The sequence below is a fragment of the Coregonus clupeaformis genome, chromosome 27 (assembly GCF_020615455.1).
Source record: "Coregonus clupeaformis isolate EN_2021a chromosome 27, ASM2061545v1, whole genome shotgun sequence".
NCBI lineage: Eukaryota > Metazoa > Chordata > Actinopteri > Salmoniformes > Salmonidae > Coregonus > Coregonus clupeaformis.
Window position 1 is genome coordinate 35315539 of NC_059218.1, and position 24391 is coordinate 35339929.

General features: G+C 43.3%; 2 protein-coding genes and 1 long non-coding RNA gene across 4 annotated transcripts; 1 reads left to right on the forward strand and 2 right to left on the reverse strand.

Moving 5' to 3' along the window:
* Window positions 1-3406: 3406 nt before the first annotated feature.
* Window positions 3407-5720, reverse strand: LOC121541223. The gene is made up of 6 exons (XM_041850198.1): window positions 5425-5720; window positions 5196-5318; window positions 5007-5082; window positions 4650-4870; window positions 3863-4061; window positions 3407-3760 (listed from the first exon to the last, which is right to left on the reverse strand). The coding sequence occupies exons 1-6, from the start codon at window positions 5526-5528 to the stop codon at window positions 3596-3598; spliced, it is 888 nt and encodes a 295-aa protein (XP_041706132.1). The 5' UTR covers window positions 5529-5720; the 3' UTR covers window positions 3407-3595.
* A 602-nt stretch (window positions 5721-6322) lies between these two features.
* LOC121541890 (proteasome subunit beta type-6) lies at window positions 6323-9368 on the reverse strand. Its single transcript, XM_041851262.2, has 6 exons — window positions 9242-9368; window positions 8869-8936; window positions 8576-8707; window positions 8169-8298; window positions 7032-7176; window positions 6323-6635 (listed from the first exon to the last, which is right to left on the reverse strand). The coding sequence occupies exons 1-6, from the start codon at window positions 9335-9337 to the stop codon at window positions 6508-6510; spliced, it is 699 nt and encodes a 232-aa protein (XP_041707196.1). The 5' UTR covers window positions 9338-9368; the 3' UTR covers window positions 6323-6507.
* Window positions 9369-14602: 5234 nt separating this feature from the next.
* Window positions 14603-18489, forward strand: LOC121541892. 2 transcript variants are annotated; one of them, XR_005995804.2, is made up of 5 exons: window positions 14603-15023; window positions 15231-15337; window positions 15501-15550; window positions 16996-17091; window positions 18008-18489. It is a non-coding gene; the product is annotated as an uncharacterized LOC121541892 (long non-coding RNA). The 2 variants fall into 2 exon arrangements; XR_005995803.2 differs by having other exon boundaries at window positions 14604-15023; window positions 15228-15337.
* Window positions 18490-24391: the final 5902 nt, after the last annotated feature.

Sequence of the window (24391 nt, forward strand, 5' to 3'; positions counted from 1 at the left end):
CCTGGTGGCTTGTCATTGTTGATCGACAATAATACTTTTTTTCACCTCTTCCACACTTACGTTATGGAATTCAAAATTACAATGCTTGTCTTTCATAGTTTAGTCAGATATACAGTGGGGAAAAAAGTATTTAGTCAGCCACCAATTGTGCAAGTTCTCCCACTTAAAAAGATGAGAGAGGCCTGTAATTTTCATCATAGGTACACGTCAACTATGACAGACAAAATGAGGAAAAAAAATCCAGAAAATCACATTGTAGGATTTTTAATGAATTTATTTGCAAATTATGGTGGAAAATAGGTATTTGGTCAATAACAAAAGTTACTCAATATATACCCTTTGTTGGCAATGACACAGGTCAAACGTTTTTCTGTAAGTCTTCACAAGGTTTTCACACACTGTTGCTGGTATTTTGGCCCATTCCTCCATGCAGATCTCCTCTAGAGCAGTGATGTTTTGGGGCTGTCGCTGGGCAACACAGACTTTCAACTCCCTCCAAAGATTTTCTATGGGGTTGAGATCTGTAGACTGGCTAGGCCACTCCAGGACCTTGAAATGCTTCTTACGAAGCCACTCCTTCGTTGCCCGGGCGGTGTGTTTGGGATCATTGTCATGCTGAAAGACCCAGCCACGTTTCATCTTCAATGCCCTTGCTGATGGAAGGAGGTTTTCACTCAAAATCTCACGATACATGGCCCCATTCATTCTTTCCTTTACACGGATCAGTCGTCCTGGTCCCTTTGCAGAAAAACAGCCCCAAAGCATGATGTTTCCACCCCCATGCTTCACAGTAGGTATGGTGTTCTTTGGATGCAACTCAGCATTCTTTGTCCTCCAAACACGACGAGTTGAGTTTTTACCAAAAAGTTCTATTTTGGTTTCATCTGACCATATGACATTCTCCCAATCCTCTTCTGGATCATCCAAATGCACTCTAGCAATCTTCAGACGGGCCTGGACATGTACTGGCTTAAGCAGGGGGACACGTCTGGCACTGTACGATTTGAGTCCCTGGTGGCGTAGTGTGTTACTGATGGTAGGCTTTGTTACTTTGGTCCCAGCTCTCTGCAGGTCATTCACTAGGTCCCCCCGTGTGGTTCTGGGATTTTTTCTCACCGTTCTTGTGATCATTTTGACCCCACGGGGTGAGATCTTGCGTGGAGCCCCAGATCGAGGGAGATTATCAGTGGTCTTGTATGTCTTCCATTTCCTAATAATTGCTCCCACAGTTGATTTCTTCAAACCAAGCTGCTTACCTATTGCAGATTCAGTCTTCCCAGCCTGGTGCAGGTCTACAATTTTGTTTCTGGTGTCCTTTGACAGCTCTTTGGTCTTGGCCATAGTGGAGTTTGAAGTGTGACTGTTTGAGGTTGTGGACAGGTGTCTTTTATACTGATAACAAGTTCAAACAGGTGCCATTAATACAGGTAACGAGTGGAGGACAGAGGAGCCTCTTAAAGAAGAAGTTACAGGTCTGTGAGAGCCAGAAATCTTGCTTGTTTGTAGGTGACCAAATACTTATTTTACACCATAATTTGCAAATAAATTCATTAAAAATCCTACAATGTGATTTTCTGGATTTTCTTTTCTCAATTTGTCTGTCATAGTTGACGTGTACCTATGATGAAAATTACAGGCCTCTCTCATCTTTTTAAGTGGGAGAACTTGCACAATTGGTGGCTGACTAAATACTTTTCCCCCCCACTGTACTTGGATGTGTAGTGTCAGCGTTTGTTGCTGCCATGTCATGCCTATGTTTGCTAATCTTGCCAATGAAAAAATAAATAAAGTAATTGGCAATATCAGTGGGTTTTGTGATGAATGAGCCATCAGATTCAATTAATGATTGAGCGGAGTTTGCCTTTTTGCCCAAAATTTCATTTAAGGTGCTCCAAAGCGTTTTACTATCATTCTTTATGTCATTTATCTTTGTTTAATAGTGTAGTTTCTTCTTCTTTTTATTCAGTTTAGTCACATGATTTCTCAATTTGCAGTACGTTTGCCAATCAGTTGTACAGCCAGACCTATTTGCCATCTCTTTTGCCTCATCCCTCTCAACCATACCATTTTTCAATTCCTCATCAATCCATGTGATTTAAACGTTTTTACAGTCATTTTCTTAATGGGTGCATGCTTATTAGTAACTGGGATAAGCAATTGCATAAATATGTCAAGTGTGCAGCGCCTGTTTGCTCGCACACCACAGACCAACAAATATTCTTCACATCAACAACATAGGAATCACTACAAAACGTCTTGCATGACCTCTTATACACAATATTAGGCCCAGCCTTTGGAACTTTGGTTTTCCTAGATATGGCTACTATATTGTGATCACTACATCCAATGGATTTGGATACTGCTTTTTAAACAAATTTCTGCAGCATTAGTAAAGATATGATCAATACATGTTGATGATTTCATTCATGTACTGTTTGTAACTACCCTGGTAGGTTGATTGATAACCTGAACCAGGTTGCAGGTACTAGTTACAGTTTGAAGCTTTCTCTAGAGTGGGCAGCCTGATGAAAGCCAGTCAATATTTAAATCACCCAGAAAGTATACCTCTCTATTGATATCACATATATTATCAAGCATTTCACACGTTATCCAGATACTGACTGTTAGCACTTGGTGGTCTATAGCAGCTTCCCACCAGAATGGGCTTTAGGTGAGGCAGGTGAAACTGTAGCCATATTACTTCAACAGAATTTAACAGTCAACAGTTGGACCGCAGAATGAAGGAAAAGCAGCCAACAAGTGCTCAGCATATGTGGGAACTCCTTCAAGACTGTTGGAAAAGCATTCCTCATGAAGCTGGTTGAGAAAATTCCAAGAGTGTGCAAAGCTGTCATCTAGGCAAAGGGTGGCTACTTTGAAGAATCTCAAATATATTTTTATTTGCTTAACACATTTTTGGTTACTACATGATTCCATATGTGTTATTTCATAGTTTGATGTCTTCACTATTATTCTACAATGTAGAAAATAGTCAAAATAAATAAAAACCCTTGAATGAGTAGGTGTGTCCAAACTTTTGACTGGTACTGTGTATATGCTTGGCTTTCAAGGGAAAATGCCTACTTTACAGCATCCTTGATAGCCAAACATAAATACATTCACTTCTAGTCAGGCCTATGTGCTTGTCTGGCTTTGACAGAACAAGGTCAAAGGGTCCTTTGAGAGATAGACTCAGTTGAAGGCTAATGCCACCAGTCTCACACTTCACTACCTCAAAGACCGCCTCAACAGCCCTTCGGGGAACTTCTCAGAGGAGAGGGATGGGCTCTGTCTTTCAAAACAGGAGCGGAGTGAGCAGCCAAGTCAAATCCTTTTTTCCTCTAATATATTTCTTAATATAACACTCCCCAGTTCAAGACCATACTAGTCACACTGGAATGCAATGTTATGTTTGATGTATTTACTTTTTTTATACTATCTGGTATATAATGAACTGACAAAATAAAATCTGAAAAAATTGATTGTAATATGGCAAAACATATCCTTCAAACTCTGAATCTGATCAACACAAACAATGAGCCCTTATACGATGTGAACTGTACAAGTGCTTTGGAGAAATATAACCAAAATACAATTACTCCTCTGGAGTGTGCCCAATGCCCCAGAATTCATTGTGGGACAGACAAGTGCCTTGCCAACCCCCCTTGGCTTGTCTATCAGCAGTTGCCAGGACAAATGACATCATCGGATTCCCTCCAGGAGCAAGATGGGATGCTTGTTCAAATCCTCCAAACATCCCCTGCAAAGACATCACAGTAGAATAAGGGATATCCACATTTGCTTCCTCAATTCCAGTTACTCTGAAATATAATATCAGTCAGTGAGATTTGTGAGTCCATACCTCCTGCTGGGTGTAAGGACGAGTGAGGGTTGGACTGAGGTAGTCTGTAGCTTCATCCTGCTTCTCCACTGTAGTGCTGAAAGCCAGGCTGGGCTCCAGCTGAGCCTGAGACATGCTACTGTCCTCTGCTGGCCACTGGGAACGGCCCTCTTCTGCCTTACACCTGGGTTTGGAGCCCCACCAACTCCCCCGCTTCAACCTGGGACAGGATAGTGTTTTGGTTCATTTGAAGAACTAGGGTTCTATATTTAATGCTTATTTTCCAAAGGCCACCAACAATGGTAAAAGTAAAAATAATATGAGTTTTTCTGTTTTATTCAGTCACCTATGATATTCTACTACGACTCAACAGCATTTCAGAGTTGCCTTTGTAAATCTCTATCCCTGTGTAGCACATGAGGATGTGTGAAACTTACTCCTCAGCCTGAAGTGTCCCCACTTGCGCCAGCGAATAGCTACAGTAGCTTTTTGCGTGGCGCTGACTGGTAAGACGGTTCAGGAGGGCGGTCACGTGTGCTAACAAGGCAGAGGTCCTGAGTTCACGCCAGGTATGGGCCGAATCGGTAAGAAGTGGTACTCGCTAAGCAAGCAGCATGATGTCCTTTACACCTGCACTGAATGCATAACCACATTTCTTCCCCCATGGCATCCAATTAAAATCTGTTTCCCCTCATTCTACCCTGAGGGCACAGTAAAACCAAGAAGTAAAACCATCGAGCCACAGGCTCAGGCCATCCATCTCCAATATCCCCTCTGCACTATCTTGCATCAGAAGCCTTTCACTTACTGGTCAATAGAGCTCTGTCTCCTGCGGAGGTCCCCAATGTGCTGCAGCACTGCTGCCACCCTGGGTTGCACCACCTGGCTGCCCTGTGCTGCACTCCCTGTCCTCCCCTTCTTCTTCCGGCCCATCAGTTCAGCTGGAGAGGGTAGCTTCCCTAGACCCAGCCTTCCCCCCTTTTTAACTCTCTGTCCTGCTGGAGGTGATCCTGTCATGTCCACGCCAACCTGCGTGTGCACATAATGGAAACAAATCTTTAAACTTTTTACCTCAACCGTAGGTTGTACCATAAAAACAAATATGACAGCCACAGTGAAACATAAGTTTACCAAGTCTTAGGCTACTCGTCTGTGGTTTACTCACTAGTCCTTCAGGTTTATTTGATAACATCTGCATCTGAAAGGGGCTGTAGGATGTGGTGGGCTCAGGAGACACTTCACTAACGAACAACATACAGACCTCTATCAGTAAGAGTGACTGGAGCATTTCTTAACATTGATATGTTTATAAAATAGTGAGCTTGTTGGTGGTGAGAGTGAAGAGGACATCCACCTTGGCTGACATAGAATCCTGTGCCAGAAATCTTCTCTACTCTTTGACAAGGAGCTAGACTGTGGGGGAGGGCTAGGCTCAGTCACCATCTCTGAACACTGACGCTGCACAACCTTGGACCTCCTGAGGGTGTGGAAAACACAACACAAAGAAAGCTTCATATCACCTCAAATAATGGCTTATCTTTCAAAATAATACATCCAGAATTCTTGCAACATAAGCAACTCACTTGGCAAACGAGAGGAATTGATCACCATCTTCTGCCTCTGGTTGTTCTATCTGAGTGATATGCCCAGCATCATTATTTTGTACTGTGTCTGCTAGGTGCCACATTGTTACCCTGGGAGGGAAGAGCAGCTGAAATACGAATACTAATGTAGAATGTGACCTTTAAATCAATGAATAATACTTTTGAAATAAAACTATTGTCAGGTATCCTAGCCAATACCAGACCAGAACGCCACAAAAATAAATATGTATTTTATTAGGCTAACGTTAGCCAGTCGGTTTCCAATCTAGCCGGCATTTAACGTCAACGAACTATATAAAAGTCCCGCGCAAAACGTGAGCGCGTGCCATAAAAAAAATTAGCAGCACGCAAGGAAAATACACAGCAGATCAACATAATAGATCTACTCCTTTGCTTCACCTCCGTTTCGAGTTAGTATCGCATGCTTATGCAACATTTCTCGGGGTAGTTTTTGCTAAAAGTCATCCCCATGGTGTCTGTCTGCATTACTCACAATACATCTTAGAAATGGTGTTGCTCGTTAGTCTACTTCCAACTCACTGCAATCACCTCTGAAAATGTTATGCCAATTATCTCTGAACGTCACCTTGCAGACATAGCTACCTTTCCTTTTATCTCTGTCTAATCTCCAATGTTCTTCTGACCAATTGTAGGTTAAATGGCAAAACATTCCATGCTTGGACTGAATAACCTCTAGTTTCATTCTGTAGTGACATCCAGACAAATGTGGTTAGGTGAGCTGGGAGCTCTTTCTCTAAATCACAAAATCTTTCTTCCAGTTATCCTTTATAGCCCATCTTGGGTGCAGTTTCACTCCATTTCCAATAAATAATATATAATGCAAAACAGGCCTGAGGGATGAGAACACAAATGTATCTAAGGTTCAGTATTTTTTATTGCATGACAAATCTTTAATTTGCAAAACAAAAATAAATGTGAGACACAAACACATGGCTTTCCAAAGTCCTATGACTGCACAGGACTAGGTATAGCGCTTATGTGGATGGACTTGAAAGGGGGTGTGTTGTCTGCACAGCAAAGGAACTTCCCTCTGCTCCTTGTCTAGGCATTGGAGAATTTGGGCAGCTGGTTTCCCAGAACAACCCGTCTCTCCAGGCCCTCCTCTGTGATGGCTGCCAGACGGGCCACTCCTCCACTAGAACCGTCCCGCTCCATGGCCAGCGCCAGGGCTGTATTGAGAGAGGGACATTAACAACACCTAGATGTGACCCAACAACCAACATATTACATATCCAACTATCAAGTCTTTTCAGTTCAGTAGTCATGACCAATGTGGGAAGAGAGATTAGAAAAGCAGCAGTTGAAGAGATTTGAAACAGCCTAATGACAGTGTCATGATCAGAGGTGGGCTACAGGATCTGTTGTGCTTGTGCAGGCATATGTTCTTTCCCAACAGATTCAAATAATCAACTTATCAAGGTCTTACATTTCAAACAACGCTATTAGGTATATTTCAATCAGCTTTATTAGTTCAGGGCTCGAACAATTGCCTGCACACACTGCGGCTCTCCAGGATTGGAATTACCCACCACTGTGCTAGACTGTCAACCTCTGGCCCTACTCACCCTGGGTACAGAAGTGAAGACACTCTTCCTTGGTCATCCCAGGCTTGTAGTTAGAATCCATGAAGCCATAGATGTAGGAGCTGCCAGAACCACCTACTGACACTGGCTGCCTCACTATCATACCTCCCATTGGGACTGTGTACACCTGGGGAAGAGGAGGGAAGGGTCACTGTAGAGTCGTTCCATGTCATTTCAGCAAGCCAATGACACCCGCCACCAGGGCCTAAAATGTACTTTTTGGTCCACCAGCCACTGTGGCAGGTGGATTTAAAAAATCTACCAGCCACTCAGATTTTTTACCAGCCAAAATATTTTTTTGCCATAATTACATAACAAAACACAAACGGATGACCATGCTTTGTAATGTTTCTAAAACAAAAAATGTATTAGTAAGAAGTCATGTGGTATATTGCTCAATTTCATTTCATTTTTTGTGACCTGAGTCTTTTAATCAAAATATCAGCGACAAAATGTTTAGCTGCCCCTTTAAGGAAACAAGGCCACTTGAGTCCTGTCAAGTGTGTCTTTGTGTGAGAGATTTGCGATCTGACTAACATTGAAAAACAACTGAGCTTGTGAACTAAATTTAAACTGCCAAGAGACACGAAGACAAAGTCTTACTTTGTAGACTTTTGAGTAAATTAGACCAACTTATGCCTGTGCACAGCGATTTCTAAAAGGAATCTATCAGCACTTCACTCATTGCACACAGCTCCCCTGTCAGGCAATGTTTTTGTGCGAGGTGGGATATAGGATTCCTATTTCTTTGTGCAATTAACAGCTATGAAACAAAACAGCAGAAACACTTTGAAAACAGCTACTGCAGAATTTTTCTAACCCTAACTCGCACGTGCTCATACTTGACTCTTTTTTTCACAAATGTAATGCTCTTACTGTAGAGCCCTGCAAATTGACCACCCGCCAACGTGGCTGGTGAAACACACATTCTTACCCGCCAATACCCAAATCTACCGGCATTTGGCAGGTGTTAATTTTATGCCCTGCCCGCCACCATCTCAGATTGTTCTGAAACCCTTTCTTTGCTTTTTGAGGTGGAATGACCCTACACATTTCTCAGAGACAGTGGGGGAAAAGTGGTTCGAGTGTATGATCTAAATACAGATGCTGGGAACTCACCTGTCCACCCCTTCTTTTGTCCCAGCCAGCCACAATGATGCCAGCCATCAGCTCCTCTCTGTATCTGTAGCATGTTTGCTTGAAGAGGTTGGCTGCTGTTTGCACAAGTGGAGGCTCATCCAGCTCAATACTGCAGCAGGCCCAGAGGGAGAGATATTTCATGGTGAATAAATATAGAATCAGACACTCAAGAAAGGCATTTCACTGTACTTGTGCATGTGACATTAAAACTTGATAACTTGAATCAGACACGCAAGACCATATTTTGAAAGTCCTAAAAGCACTTATTTTATCCTGGGAGTGGTATCAAGAGAGCTGTGCTGAGGAGTTTTTGATCTTTGTGTAGAGGTATGTCAATGTTGAATGATCGTTGTCCCCCTCCCCCATAGCCCCCTAGGGTGTGTTACCTGTGAAAGCCCAGCTGATAGGTGACTATATCAGCAACGGCCTGTGTGTCAGCTGCAGACCCAGAGCGGCAGCAGAAGATGCGGTCGTGAATGGGAGTCAACTTGTCAGTAACTCGATTGGCAATGTAAGCACTACAACCAGATGGGGAAAGAAATAACGATTGGGAGTATTAGGCAGCTCTGGCTATAATTTTTTAGTACGAAAATGGAATAGAGGCCGACTTAATCAGCAAGCTATTTCTATTAGGTCAGGAAACCGGTAAGAGACAGCTGCTTGATCCAAAGTAACTTACCCTGTTGTTGTTCTGGAGTCAGCGCCAATCACAACCCCTCCATCAAACTCCACTGCCATAATGGTTGTCTGCGATTAGACATGAAGAATCAGCACAACATTTTCGCTTTATTTTGGTGAAAAGAATCCCAAGGACATTATGAAGAAGAAACAGTAATGGCTAGCTGGCTAGCAGCAACATCATCATCAGCTGTAAGATGCTCTAGCTAGCTAACTAGCTAGATAGATACATGTAACATGGCGAGCGCTTAGTTCTGCAGTCTCATTGTTAGCTATCTAGCTAGCTGAAGCGGCATGTAAATGTCTCTGTGTTCAGCTTGGGCAACGCATTCAAACCTATGTAAAGTGAACAGTGCTATATTACATTTCCTCACCCCAGTGCTAACTTCTTCTTGTGCCCACTCTGGTACCAAATCAGCTGTACTAAAAGCATTTTCGGACCGGTTCGCTGACATGTACGCAGCAGCCATCTTGACGGTTGACGAAAGAATGTTCTTCTTCGCTGGTGGTCTGGTTTAACAAATTATGTTGTGCTGACTATCGCCACCTGTTGGATTACATGAGAATAACAACTCCATAGGTGGGAGTACCAGTTCTAGACGATAGTCAAATCATGAATTTAGCAAATTCTCGATTTTCAGTATCTATATATGAGCAAGCCTAATGCCAGACCTTCTTGACGTATTATTGTATGCTTTGATAACATGATATGAAGGGAATTCTCAAATATTCTCAGTAAGATTATTTGTGAAACACTGAACTACTCTCTGGTATTGGTTCTGCTACAACTATTTCTTAAGGCAAGATTGAATTTTGCTCCAGGGATTTTGTTATTGATTGGGATGATGTTTAAAACATGTAGTGTGATTCATGGGGGACTGGGGAAAAGCTTTGCAGCAGTGAGCTTCAGTAGGGGTACTGTGTAGATGGAAGTATTATAAAAGAACAGCAGACTGCAGAAGATGGAAGTGACCATTAGTGTTCTGGTAATTCATTCTGACCATTCATTTGTTGAATTTAATTAGAATACATTACTTTTTTTTTAAATCAGAAAAGAAGAAGGTCTGCACAAGGGTTGATGCTACTCTATACTACCATTTCTAAAGACTTGTGGTGTGCATACATTGATGGTGTTACCATCCCAAGGACTATGACACAAATATACATTTTTAGGCAACAACACCCGATATGGTTCACAGCTGCTGCAGCAGCGTATCTTTAAGCTGTGAGGATGCCTCAGGCTACCCACAGATGTGATGGTGGTGGTGCTGTCGCTGCATTGCAGATGGAGTCACCATGCCCTCTGGCTGGTCCTGTGCCCTTCCAGGTCCACCCTGTCTCAAAACATCACATCCGCTTCCTTTACTTATTGTGTGTGTGTGTGTTTGTATTTGTAGGCATCTGTGGGATTGTCAATGTGCCAGGTTCTTACATCTCTTTACAGTTATGTAACAGATAATAATACTAATAACCAGCACTGCAGTGGAGGCTGCTGAGGGGAGGACAGCTCATAATAATGGCTGGAATAGAGTTAATGGAATGGTATCAACCAGATGGAAACCACATCTTTGATGTGTTTGATACCATTCCATTGACTCCATTCCAGCCATTATTATGAGCTGTCCTTCCCTTATTAGCCTCCACTGCTGCACTGGATTAGCCTAGACACTTATTTGAGGGAAACAAATTGGGGATGAAGCACACAGACGCACGCTCACATGTGCACACTCATTGTGTTTGCAAAAGAAAATGCCTCAATCGTCCAGACTGACCTCTTCCTCTGTGCCTTGAGGCACAGGTCAGTATAGGCAGACAGTGAATAAAATGTGTTTTAGGTCAAACTCGTGTAATGTGAGTATGAAACATAACCTGAAATGTACTCAACTGCAGTCCTGGAGGCACTGAAGGAGAATAAAGGCCAACCCATTATTTCTGTTTGAAGAGCCTAGATCCTAGTAATGCATTCACACTGGCTCTCTCCCTCGCTATTAGTAACCATGGTTTCCTAAGCTCTAAGGTGCATAGCTGTTAGAGAACCTTGGGGTCTGTAATGTTCAACGGGAAGAGAGAGATTGACCTTAACCAGCTGCCAGTGTGATTTGAGTCAATCAAAAGCGCACTTAGAGAAGCTTAATCCCAGATAATCGCCACTGCAGCATTGACCAGGACTAACACAGCATTGAAATAGTCCCTCCTGCCGCCTCCACGAGGCTAACTGATGGCCCTGCACAAGACAGACAGATAAAAAATAGACCTAATGATAAATCCACTCAAACAACTGAAAAGTTTTTTGGAACATCAATGAGCTTTGAGGGAATCACCAAGTTTTTCTGTACTGATGCTCACTCATTCATTCATGCATTCAAAAGCTGTCATCAGTCAGACCTCACATTGTATCCAAACAGAGTTCCAGATTCCTTTAGGCTTAATCATATTTTCTGTAGTTTAGAATAGTAGAATAGTAGCCTATATCTCAAGTAAAAGTCAGGCCGTTTTGCTAAGGACATTTGTTCTGTAAAACTTGAGCGTTCTATGAGGGCTCAGGACTATTGATCCACAAATGTCTCCCCGAGTGGCAGTTTGAAGTGACTCAAATCCTATTTTTTTGCATATCCGATTCAAATCTGTTCTTTTTCCTGCAGCCTGAACAGCCAAAAAGCACATGGAATTTGATATTTCAAGACACATTTCAAGTCAGATACAAATCTGATTCCTGGCCATGTGGCTTGTGTCTGAACGGTCAACTCTGATTTATTTGCCCTCAAGTGGTTTTTCGACTGTTATTCGGTATATCTTGTTGCTTGATAGCTACTCTGTTGACAGTTTGACAAGAACATGTGGTAGCTAACTAGTTTGTTAATTGTTTACAAACAAATTAGGGAATGTGCTAGAAAGCTAAACAGCTACCTAGCTAGCTAGTTGACTGCTGTGGCTAGCCAAAAAGGACTTGCTTTGAAAGTTGAATCATCTTATCCTTTGAGGCATTAAAAGTGTTCTTACCCAATGATTTTGAACATTCAAAGCAACTGGAAAGTCCTTGGTAGGCATTGTTGTCACCTTAGCTTGGTACATAACTTCTGAGTGATAGGAAGCACAAGCACCACCACCAATCAGCCTACACCATTGCACACACACCCATCATTACTATGACAACTAGCATAGACTTGTCAGCAAATGGCTGCTGTCTGAACACACATAAATCCGATTAGGTCACTTGTAACTTGCTGTTTGGACAGTCAGCAGTCCAAAATAGATTTGAAAAACAAAACTGATTTGTGCATTAAGGCCTGCAGTGTGAACAAGGCTTAACAGTCTGGTTTTTCAGAAACTCATTTGGTTGAGGCATCATTCTTAGGTCCCATCAGTAATGTGTGTTGCTCTGAATGTTCGTGAGGGCAGCATGCCTCTCTCCCTCTTTCTACTTCATACCATCTGCTCTTTCTTTTATCTTCTTTCTCTTTTCTCTCACTACTTCCCCAACCGTCTCTGGGAGATGGACTGACAGAGGAGCCCACTGCATTACATAGCAGATGCACCCAGATGATCCTGTCCTGTCCTACTTAATCGGTGAGAGATGGAGTGGTGGCCCATAAGAGGCTTTTCTCCATTGAGGAGAGATGTTCTCTCATTAAGTGCTGGGGCTCAGCCAGAACACCAGCCCAGCACCTGCCAATTACACTCACCGCTGGCCAGATGCCTGTACCAGCTGCTGGCTGGACGCCACCCTCTCACTCTAGTAGCCAATGGAAGCTGGAGAACATGAGCCTCAGTTGTTATAACACATCCATTATTGACGAGGAGGATAATATATGAATAGATTTAAGGATCAATAGATTGTTTTTTCTACTAATGAAAGAGTATGAGTTTGTCAGTGCCCCAGTAAAAGGTCAGAGAGCAGATCTTTAGACTCCTTCACTGAGCTGGCTCCTACTGGCATGGCTGTAATCCCCATGGAGTGTGAGATAAAGATCAATAGAGGGGTTCAATATGGTGTGGACTCCCATAATGTTAACACAGCTGATTGATAGGTTTGGTCTCCCTGTCTTCTGTTCCTATCTTATTTTTCTTTCATCCAGGCCTCGTGCTAATCTGGGTAAATGTAAACTGGTGGGGCTTCAACATAAATCCCCCTCTGTCCCTCATCTGAGAGGGACATAAAGAGAGAGAGAGATGTAGATTGTTGTTTCTGTCCATCTTCAGCCAAAGAAGCAATGCTCCTCAGTCCGTCTCTGTGTTTGAATGTTGTTGTCACTTTAGGAGTGACTCAGATGCATTCTGGATTAATTGTTTCTGTCCATCTTCAGCCAAAGACGCAATGCTCCTCAGTCCGTCTCCGTGTTTGAATGTTGTTGTCACTTTAGGATTGACTCAGATGCATTCTGGATTAAGACATCAGAAAAGCGCTATCAAGACTCGTTGACGTTTAACAGGTGTTTTGAATCAGTGGGACCAAGATGGATTTTTGAACTCTTCATCACAGCCATATCCTACCTTCATCATTTATAAGTCGCTCTGGATAAGAGCGTCTGCTAAATGATGTAAATGTAAATATAAATAAACCTGTAGATCTGTAACAGTGATACTGGTTTGCATAACGTTTTTTGTGTGCATATTTTTTCCTACTTTTTGGTCACATAAATGCAGAAGAAAGAGGACTTGTAGGCAGCAAGTAAGAAAGTAAGATCTGCTCAGATCTGCTCAGTCAATTTCACCTTAGTCAAAATACTTTTAGCAGCCATGTTTGCTGGAGACCGAGGTGACAGTGGTAAGGGAGGGAAGTTCTCGGTGGAAGACATGTATGGCATCAGCAAGAAACCCAAATCTTCGTCCTCTGCTTGGGAAACAACTGCCAAGAGCGGGTCCAGGAGAGCCCAGCAGAGGAGTGAGTCAGAGCTGGCCACCCAGATCCTGGAGGCCACCCACAGGCTGGTGGAGAAACGCAGACTGGAGCTGTACCTCAGAGAATGTGCAATCTCCCAGACTGACTATGAGGCTGAACGCACTGCCATGATATACAGGTGAGAGAGAGGTAGACGGAGAGCACTACCATGATATACAGGTAGGAGAGAGGTAGACGGAGAGCACTACCATGATATACAGGTAGGAGAGAGGTAGACGGAGGAGAGCACTACCATGAGAGAGGTAGACGGAGAGCACTACCATGATATACAGGTAGGAGAGAGGTAGACGGAGAGCACTACCATGATATACAGCTAGGAGAGAGGTAGACGGAGAGCACTACCATGATATACAGGTAGGAGAGAGGTAGACGGAGGAGAGCACTACCATGATATACAGGTAGGAGAGAGGTAGACGGAGAGCATTACCATGATATACAGGTAGGAGAGAGGTAGACAGAGAGCACTACCATGATATACAGGTAGGAGAGAGGTAGACGGAGGAGAGCACTACCATGATATACAGGTAGGAGAGAGGTAGACGGAGAGCACTACTATGATATACAGGTAGGAGATAGGTAGACGGAGAGCACTACCATGATATACAGGTAGGAGAGAGGTAGACAGAGAGAGACAGAGAGAGTGAAGAGAAAGATGAAAGAGAGAGTGTAGCCCCACTCTCTCTAAAATGAGTGATACATATTCAAATGTTGAATGGTACAAAACATAATCATCTCCTTTTAACACCTTGTATGTCTTGTCCTAATTTATCAGTGGTAGTACACTCTTAGAAAAATAAGGTGAATCTAAAACGGTTCTTTGGCTGTCCCTATGCACTGTAATCCCAAACAGTTGTACTAGCTCATAAGTAATAAGGTCATAACAGTCAAATGTCGTTATGCAGTTGACCAAACTATAAAGTGTTGAGCTCTGTTGAGATTTATGCCACTTTAATTGAAGAGGGCTCAATATTTTATAGGTAATTTGTGTGGAACGCTCAAAAAAGTTTAGGTAGTGTCATGACGTTATCGACGTCATGACGTTCTGGTGGGTGGGTCATCTCTCCCTCAGGAAAGCTGAGTCAGCCATCTTGAATTTGCCTTGATGCGGGGATGTGGAACACAGTTTAATTTGTTTTAATTTGTTTGCAATGCGCACTTTTATGCTGCCCGCTTGAAACCACCACCACCTCCGTTTTTATCATTAGTCTTATTGCCTTCGTTTTCTTAAGCGCCATCTTATCATCACCTCTGATTTGGTAAGTAACTCTAATGTTGTTGTTTTTTTTCAAATTTAATTTCGATAGTCTTAAATGTGGAACTGGGAATACATTTGTACAATGTGCACAGTGAATATTTGTTGTAAATAGTTTAAAAATCCAAGTAATTGTAACTTTAGAAGTTGTTAAATATGTGACAAATACGTTACGTTACTTCATCTTACAACGGTGTAACGTTATCAGCAGGTCTCCTGGATGAACTACATTTCCCATAATGAATGTTTGCCCGGGACATTGACGGTGGAGGAAGGTCCATGAGTTTTCGCTGTTCGCCGGTAATGCAAGTGCGTACTGTGAGTATACTTATTTCAATAAGTGTCTGCCTTACACAGTAAATATTATACGTTATCGAGCTGTGTGTACGTGTGTGCTAGCGTGAAACGAACAATGCTAAACAACATAATGTGAGTGTGTTATCATGATGCTAACCAGGCCTGTGTTTGTATTTCTTCCTAGGCTCAAGTGTGTGGTTGTGAGATCATCTCGAAATCCTTTTAACAGTTCAGGTAGGATGTATTATGAAATAGTGTTACTAATGTAATACATTGCTAAAACCAAGTATAGAGTGTATTTGTTATAATTCATTGGTATTAGATTTAAAAGGTGATCGAATAGCTCCTGATTTGTAATGTCATTAATGCATTTCTTTTTTGAAGCAATGTTTAAAAATGTTTTACAAGTGAATAGGTTGGTTTACTTTTAAGTTTAAATTTCCCACGTATCTCGTTAAAGTTTTGACCAATGAGCTAACTTGTTAAGTTGTGGCCAATGGGAGAGTGGACTGGTTGCCGGGAAAGAAAAGGGAGGGAAAAGTTGAAAGAAGGGAGAGGAGAGACGTTAGTGGGGTTGGTGAAGGAAAAACGACCAAAGGAAACGATAAAGAGAGAACAAAACCATACCTACAGAGTTTTTTTAAGGGAAATCCTGATTTTATTTCTATAAGAGAGTGTTTATTATTTAGTTAAGAAAGACCAAGTGGAGACTGAAGCTGCCGTCGAATTGTGGAGACATTCGACATCCTAGAGGTTAGCCTAGCATCGTGCAAGACTTGGAGAGAATTGCTTGTGACGATCAGTTCGGGTTTCCAACGGATGTCTGTTGCTGCTACCGAGTACTGGCTGCATTGATAGCTGTGGATCTTGTGAGGACACCTGCACGGAACTACTATATTTTGCTGAGGCATTATCTACAAGTAGTGAGTAACTACAAATGTGGGGTGGACTTCGGGACTTTATGTATGTCGTAATTTTTTTTATGAGCTCCAACGCGCGCCCAGGGTTTAATAAGCAAGCTTGCAAATAATTTGGACATGGGGTTGTGGAAAAATCATTGGGGTTTATAATTTGTATTTCTTTTGATGTGATACATTGAACATTTGATTAATATAGATCTTGAACCTTATGTCTGTTGTATTGGTGGAGTCATTTACTGTTTCAGTTTCATTTAATGCATGGGAAAGCATATCCTTATAACAATAACCAAGTCTATAATCATTCTATCTGAAGTTAATACCCTATTTGTCATTCACCCTAGCAAGTTTACAATAGGGATTCTTATTGGAGATGTCCTTCTCACCTAATATCCCATGCTGTTCAGATATTCTAAATAAGGTAATATCGTGAGAGTCAAATTCGAGCCTGGTGAGAGGATTACACTAATAATTGGTTTTATTTTGTGTTTCCACAGTCATTCTTTTGCTATTTCTCTAAATGTTTTTATCTCAACTGTGGGGTCAACAGTTGATCACTTGAACCCTTTATTAATACTTTGTTAAATACAAAGAACAACAACAGAAATAGCAGATCTATAAGCACACAACTTTGATGCTTTGCTTGTTAATAACTAACTTGCTTATCTTTTAACATTTTCATTTTTACTATAATTAGTGTACAATGAATGTTTTTGATATTTGTGTAATTGTTATTGTAATGGATATTTTTTGTCCATGTAGGAACAACGTGATGTAAATATGAGACGGGCCCTCGTCCTTCGTGCACTTCCTGTGTACCTGCGTGAAGATGCCTCCAAGTTTTTCAGGACCTGTAATGTAAGTGTACTGGCCTCACTATCAATCCCTTTGCTTAGCTATTCAGTCAGCTTAAACATGACATCACTCAAAGAACTCTAGGAGAACCAGAGGGGCATTCCAGAAAGCAGGTTATGTGAAAACCATCAGTATAGCCAATTGTATTTTTTCCAACAACGTAATTTCAAAGTCCGTGTTTCTAGTTTGTCGCCGCATTGAGTATGAGATAAAATGTTTTTATATTTCATTTTCAGCCGATTTAAATAAAACAAAATAGCCTAATATAAAACATTGAACAACATTCAACCACTTCCTTAAAGGCTAATATAAAATAAAGTGATGTTAAATTCAAAATGAAAAGACGACTGCATCTGAAACTCTGTCAGTGATTTATATAACAGCCGCAGCCAGAAAATGTCTGCTTCCTGTTTTCTCCCGTTGCCATGGTGAATAACCGTATCGGAGCTCCATTGATGATGGCTTTTTACTAGTCGTCAGGCACAAGCTCAACTCCGAGTTAACGTACTCTGAGTCAACTTACCTAACTCAGATCAGCTGTTCTGTAACTGAAAACTCAGTTTCACTTCACAGGGTAAGTCAACTCTGAGTTCAGGGTTAGGCTCAGTTTGTTGAACCTCCTTTCTGGAATAGCCCCCAGGACCTGTTTATGAAGTTTCCTTGAGTTGTTATTCTGCAAACTGACATGTAGAAATTACATAAATGAAAAGGTAAGTATAAAGAATTCCACTAAACAAAAAGTATGCTTACAGGTAGGTGTGAAACTAACATAAAATAATAAGCATGTGTAAAGAAAATAGTTTAAACATGTAGCTTAGTTGCAGTCTAAGTGCAAAGTGACCGTAATGTCTAGACATCATTAGCATGATTTGTATCCTTGAGGGGCTGAACTCATTTTTGTATTATTTGTGTTTTATAGTCAGCAGATGGTCCAGACCTCACTGACACTCCGGTGGCTCTCCTGACAGTTGTCACTGATGATACTACTGATGCGGCCCTCTTCAGCCCTGAGAGCATCTGTATTGTCGTGGAAGATGAAATACTTGTGAGTGGTCCCACACACCTGGCTGACTCATTTCTCCTGCTCTTTGGGTATGTCTATGCACTAGACCTACAGTACCCAAAGAATCTTGAGCTTACATTCACATTTATCCAAAAAGTTGTGATGTGTCTTGAGGACAACAAACCACTGAAAGAGCGTCTACTGACACTGAAGAATGATTTGTTCAATGAGTGAATCACTCAGAATGGACTATTTGTTGAGCTGAGTATTGAGGATGTTTGTTTTTTTCCCCTCTTTACAAATGTAATAATTTGCCTCTTCTACCTCATGTTTAATATGTTACACTGTTTGCCTCTTCTACCTCAGATTTAATACATTGATTGTTAATAGATAAATATCACAACATTGAAGTATTGCCAAGCCCAAGTTTTTGTACTGTACTTGTGGGAAAGCGACTGTTGAATTCATGCACTATACATGTTTAATGTTGTGTGACCTAATGCTTACCTTGATGTTGCCAGTTGAAGTACGGCACAGTAGAAACCAGTACTTTTATTTGAATGTTTTATTTTAAAAAAGTGAGTTGCAGCCTTCAAGGTACAGTAAGTGCCAAAACGTTTTAAATGGCTCCACATTCTAATAGTTGTCATTGCTGTTGAGGATGGATTATAATTAGAATCTTATTGAATTTTTATCATGAAGCTTTTGTGAGTTTTTATCATAATGTTTACTGAATAATGTGATATGGAGACCCAAAATACTGAATCTACCCTCTGTAGCAATGACCACTATCAGAATATGGAACTATTAACACTTAATGTACTTTAAAACACATTTTGTTTTTATGGAGTCATTTCCTTTTTTGTTTTAATTTATGACAAGCACTTTGTTTTGACTGAGCTCCTTTTGATTCGTGCCTTTTTAAAAGCACATTGTGTTGAATAAAAAAAAAGTTAAATTGTCACTGTGGTGTCACTTTCATGTTTTCTAACATTATTCGCTGATTATAATTGTGTAATGGACCGACATCAGTATTTCAGTTTAGAATTAATTTTGATTGCATGTCCCACATTATGAGTTGAAGAATATTGAAAATTTTGAGTGTATTTCACACATTATATGAGTTGAAGAATATTTAATATTTTGAGTGTATTTCCCACATTTATGAGTTGAAGAATATTGAAAATGTTGAGTATATTTCCCACATTATATGAGTTGAAAAATATTGAAAGTTTTGAGTGAATTACTCCCTAATTATAAGTTGAGGAATATCAATATTTATAAGATAACATTGAGATAATTTAAGGCAACTGTAAATGTAATTTTTATTTTATGTAAACTTAAAACATTTAAAAACATCACTAAAATATTTTTGTGTAATCTGTTACAAAATAATTTTTGAGTTATGTGAACTTATTAGGGTTTACAGTGTGGGAGAACCCTTTGAAGAACCCTTTTTGGTTCGGGGTCTAACCCTTTTGGTGTAAAAATTTATGTTCCAGGTAGAACCCTTTTGGATTACATGTAAAACCCTTTCCACAGAGGGTTCTACGTGGAATCCAAAAGAGTTCTACCTGGAACCAAAAAAGGGTTCTCCTATGGGGACAGCCGAAGAATCCTTTTTGAACCCTTTTTTCTAAGAGTGTAGACTAGAAAATAAATGTATGTTCTCATCACGTTCACTCAGATTCAATCAATCTGTAAACTATGAGAACAGATTTATATTCCAATACGTTTTAAATCTGATTTCCTAGTGTAGTGGAGGAAAGCCTCCTGATTTCACTCACACAGAATCAAATGAATTGTGAGAAAGAGAGAGAGGATGGGATTGTTCATATAAGAGGAAGGGCGTAGGGTGTGGGTTGAGACAAATCAAACATCAGGCTTTGGGAGAGCGACATACAGGGGAACAGCCTGCTCTCATTACTCCTGCTAGCTGTGGCTAATCCACTGGCAAACTGTTTTAAAAATACATTTTCGGTACGGAGTTGTCACTTTGAATGGCCTGTTGTTGGTGTGTGTGTTGTTTTCTACTCCAGAACCCAGGTGAAAGCCCCTGGCTTGTTTATCATCACTAAGAGATGATGGTGATATGACCTAAAAAAGTGTGACAGATGTGCATGCTGCTTTAGAAAAAATGTCACCTTGCAGTTATACATTTCCCCACTAGAGACCAACAGAATGCTAGTGTGTCCCAATAGCCCAGCACTGGATAACAGGATTTCTACACACAGATGGTGTAAAATATGGTTGTGTGAACCATATTTCTGACTGTAAAAATGCATGTTTGTGCCTGACATTCTAATCATGTCAGTGTTCGTAGGATGTGAGCCGCCTTTCTCACTCCCTGGCATCCTCTTTTTACCCAACAGCCGACCACTTCTAGCCCATTACCCTCAGCTTGACAGGGTTATGGTTAAGGTTAAAGGTCAATGTTAGATACATGATTTTACAGCTGTAGGTTAAGGTTTGGACTAATGCTAGGGTTAAGGGTCAAAGGTTGTGGTTGAGGTCAGGATTATGTATTTTCACTTTCAGCAGTTGGATAGGGACCTGCCCATGGTGCTGAAATTATTTCAGTTATGCTCTCCCAGTTTAAAGGCCCAATGTAGTCAAAATTCAGTTTTTCCTGTGTATTATATCATATGGTACAACAGCTGATGAAACTACCACTGTAAAAGTGTGACAACATTTGATCAGTGTTATTTTCTGATAGTTGCTGGTTGAAAATACAATCTACACAGGACCTTCTATTCAGCAGGTTGTCAAGGGGTGCTGAAGGTGGGTGTGGTGCATGAATCAAGCGCAGGACGCAGAAGCTCAGTCCAAAAGACTTTAGTGCAATAATCACGTAGAAAATAAGCACAATAAGCCCGAAGGCTAAATCACGGCGCACACAGGCGTCAAACAAACGGCGCACAAACATGTGCGAAAACCCTCTCCAAAACACTGGAGGGAAGTACGTAGCTCCAACACGAAAACAGAAGAGCAATCACACACAAAGACAAACACAACCAACGAGAACTAAATAGGACACTAACAAGACACAGGTGTACAACATAAAGACAAAACCAAACGAACATGAAACATCGATCGGTGGCAGCTAGTACTCCGGGGACGACGACCGCCGAAGCCTGCCCGAACCAGGAGGAGGAGCAGCCTCGGCCGAAACCGTGACAGTACCCCCCCCTTGACGCGCGGCTCCAGCCGTGCGCCGACCCCGGCCTCGGGGACGACCAGGAGGACGCGGAGCAGGGCGCGCGGGATGGTCCCGGTGGAACTCCGACAGGAGAGATGGGTCTAGGATGTCCCTCCGCGGCACCCAGCACCGCTCCTCCGGGCCGTACCCCTCCCACTCCACGAGATACTGGAGACCCCCCATCCGGCGTCTGGAGTCCAAGATGGACCGAACGGTGTACGCCGGAGCCCCCTCGATGTCCAGTGGGGGTGGAGGAGTCTCTCCTATCTCATTGTCCTGGAGTGGACCAGCTACCACCGGCCTGAGAAGAGACACATGGAACGAGGCGTTAATATTCTTATACTCAACAGGTAGATGTAACCTATAACACACCTCGTTCAATCTTCTCAGGACTTTAAAGGGCCCCACAAACCGCCCGACCCAGCTTCCGGCAGGGCAGGCGGAGGGGTAGGTTTCTGGTAGAGAGCCAGACTCGATCTCCGGGTGCGTACACCGGCCCCTCACTGCGGTGGAGATCGGCGCCGCCTTGTGACGAAGGACGGCCCGCTGCAGGTGGACGTGGGCAGCGTTCCACGTCACTTCCGAGCGCCTCATCCAATCATCCACCGCAGGGGCCTCGATCTGGCTCTGCTGCCACGGTGCCAGAACCGGCTGGTAACCTAACACACATTGGAAGGGGGTTAGGTTGGTAGAGGAGTGGCGGAGAGAGTTCTGGGCCATCTCGGCCCAGGGAATGTACCGTGCCCACTCCTCAGGCCGGTCCTGGCAATACGACCTCAGAAACCTACCCACATCCTGGTTGACACGTTCTACCTGCCGTTACTCTCCGGGTGGTACCCTGAGGTAAGGCTAACCGAGACCCCCAAACGCTCCATGAACGCTCTCCAAACACGGGAGGTAAACTGGGGGCCCTCGATCAGACACTATATCCTCGGGTACCCCGTAATGCCGGAAGACGTGGGTAAATAGGGCCTCAGCGGTCTGTAGGGCAGTAGGAAGACCCGACATAGGGAGAAGACGACAGGCCTTTGAGAACCGGTCCACAACGACCAGGATGGTGGTATTCCCCTGAGAGAGGGGAAGGTCTGTCACAAAATCCACCGAGAGGTGGGACCATGGTCGTTATGGGAACGGGCAGGGTTTGTAACTTACCCCTGGGCAGATGTCGGGCGCCTTACACTGGGCGCACACCGAGCAGGAGGAGACATAAACCCTCACATCCCTAGCCAAAGTAGGCCACCAGTATTTAGTGCTAAGGCAATGCACTGTCCGGCCAATACCCGGATGTCCAGAGGAGGGTGACGTGTGAGCCCAGTAAATGAGTCGATCCCGAATCTCGAGCGGAACGTACTTCCGACCCTCAGGACACTGTGGAGGGCTGGGGTCGGTACGCAACGCTCGCTCGATTTCGGCATCGACCTCCCACACCACCGGTGCCACAAGGCAAGACTCCGGTAGTATGGGAGTAGGCTCAATGGACCTCTCCTCCGTGTCATACCGCCGGGACAGTGCATCTGCCTTACCATTCTGGGACCCAGGGATGTACGTGATTTTAAATACGAACCTGGTGAGAAACATACTCCATCGAGCCTGGCGAGGGTTCAGTCTCCTCGCTGCCCGGATGTACTCCAGGTTCCGATGGTCAGTCAAAATGAGGAAAGGGTTTTGAGCCCCCTCAAGCCAATGCCTCCACACCTTAAGGGCTTGAACTACAGCTCCCTGTCCCCAACGTCATAGTTACGCTCCGCCGGGCTGAGCTTTTTAGAGTAAAAAGCACAGGGGCGGAGTTTAGGTGGCGAGCCGGACCGTTGAGAGAGAACGGCCCCTATACCTGCCTCAGACGCGTCCACCTCAACCTGAAAGGGTAATGCAGGATCCGGATGCGCCAGCACCGGAGCCGACGTAAACAGGTCCTTCAGTCTCCCAAAGGCCCTGTCCGCATCAGCTGACCACTGCAGGCGCACCGGACCCCCTTTCAGAAGGGACGTGATGGGAGCTGCCACCTGTCCAAAACCCCGGATAAACCTCCGGTAGTAATTCACAAAGCCCAAGAACTGCTGCACCTCCTTTACAGTGGTTGGGGTTTGCCAATTACGCACAGCGGACACACGATCCACCTCCATTCTCACCCCTGACGCGGACAACCGATAACCCAAAAAGGAGACCGACTCCTGGAAAAACAGACATTTCTCTGCCTTGACATATAGGTCGTGCTTCAACAGCCTCCTCAATACACGACGCACCAGGGTTACATGCTCGGCTCGGGTAGACGAGTACACCAGAATATCATCAATGTACACGACCCCCCCTTGTCCCTGCATATCCCGGAAAATGTCATCTACGAAGGATTGGAAGACTGATGGAGCATTCATCAACCCATATGGCATGACAAGATACTCGAAATGACCTGACGTGGTACTAAACGCTGTCTTCCATTCGTCTCCCTCCCTAATGCGCACCAAGTTATACGCGCTCCTGAGATCCAGTTTTGTGAAAAACCGCGCTCCATGCAATGACTCCGTCATGGTCGCAATCAGAGGGAGTGGATAACTGTATTTCACAGTAATCTGATTGAGACCACGGTAATCAATGCACGGGCGCAACCCTCCATCTTTCTTTTTCACAAAAAAGAAGCTCGAGGAGGCGGGAGAAGTGGAGGGCTGAATGTATCCCTGTCTCAAAGATTCGGCTATGTAAGTCTCCATAGCCTTTCTCTCCTCTTGAGACAAAGGATACACATGGCTCCGTGGGAGCGCTGCTCCTGCCTGGAGATCAATCGCACAATCCCCCTGTCTATGAGGAGGCAACTGCGTCGCCCTAGTCTTGCTAAACACGAGAGCTAAATCCCCATATTCAGGCGGAAGGTGCAGTGCGGGCACTTGGTTTGGACTTCCCACCGAAGTCGCCCCCACGGAAACACCCAGACATCGCCCCTCGCACTGAGCAGACCACCCATCGAGAGCCCTCTGTTGCCACGAAATAGCAGGGTTATGGGTGCTTAACCAGGGAATTCCCAGCACCACTGGGTACGCAGGAGAGTCGATCAGATACAGCTGTATAGTCTCTTCATGACCCCCCTGCGCACACATCCTAAGTGGCGC

What these genes read in the sequence shown, in the direction of transcription:
- LOC121541890 (XM_041851262.2), bottom strand. Translation starts at nt 9,337, where the DNA reads ATGGCTGCTGCGTACATGTCAGCGAACCGGTCCGAAAATGCTTTTAGT. An exon ending in GACTCCAGAACAACAACAGG is followed by an intron (nt 8,708 to 8,868) that starts GTAAGTTACTTT and finishes ATCTGGTTGTAG; the next exon opens with TGCTTACATTGCCAATCGAG. An exon ending in ACAAAAGAAGGGGTGGACAG is followed by an intron (nt 7,177 to 8,168) that starts GTGAGTTCCCAG and finishes CCTCTTCCCCAG; the next exon opens with GTGTACACAGTCCCAATGGG.
- LOC121541223 (XM_041850198.1), bottom strand. Translation starts at nt 5,528, where the DNA reads ATGTGGCACCTAGCAGACACAGTACAAAATAATGATGCTGGGCATATC. An exon ending in AGGATTCTATGTCAGCCAAG is followed by an intron (nt 5,083 to 5,195) that starts GTGGATGTCCTC and finishes GTTGTTCGTTAG; the next exon opens with TGAAGTGTCTCCTGAGCCCA. An exon ending in AGACAGAGCTCTATTGACCA is followed by an intron (nt 4,062 to 4,649) that starts GTAAGTGAAAGG and finishes ATCCTGTCCCAG; the next exon opens with GTTGAAGCGGGGGAGTTGGT.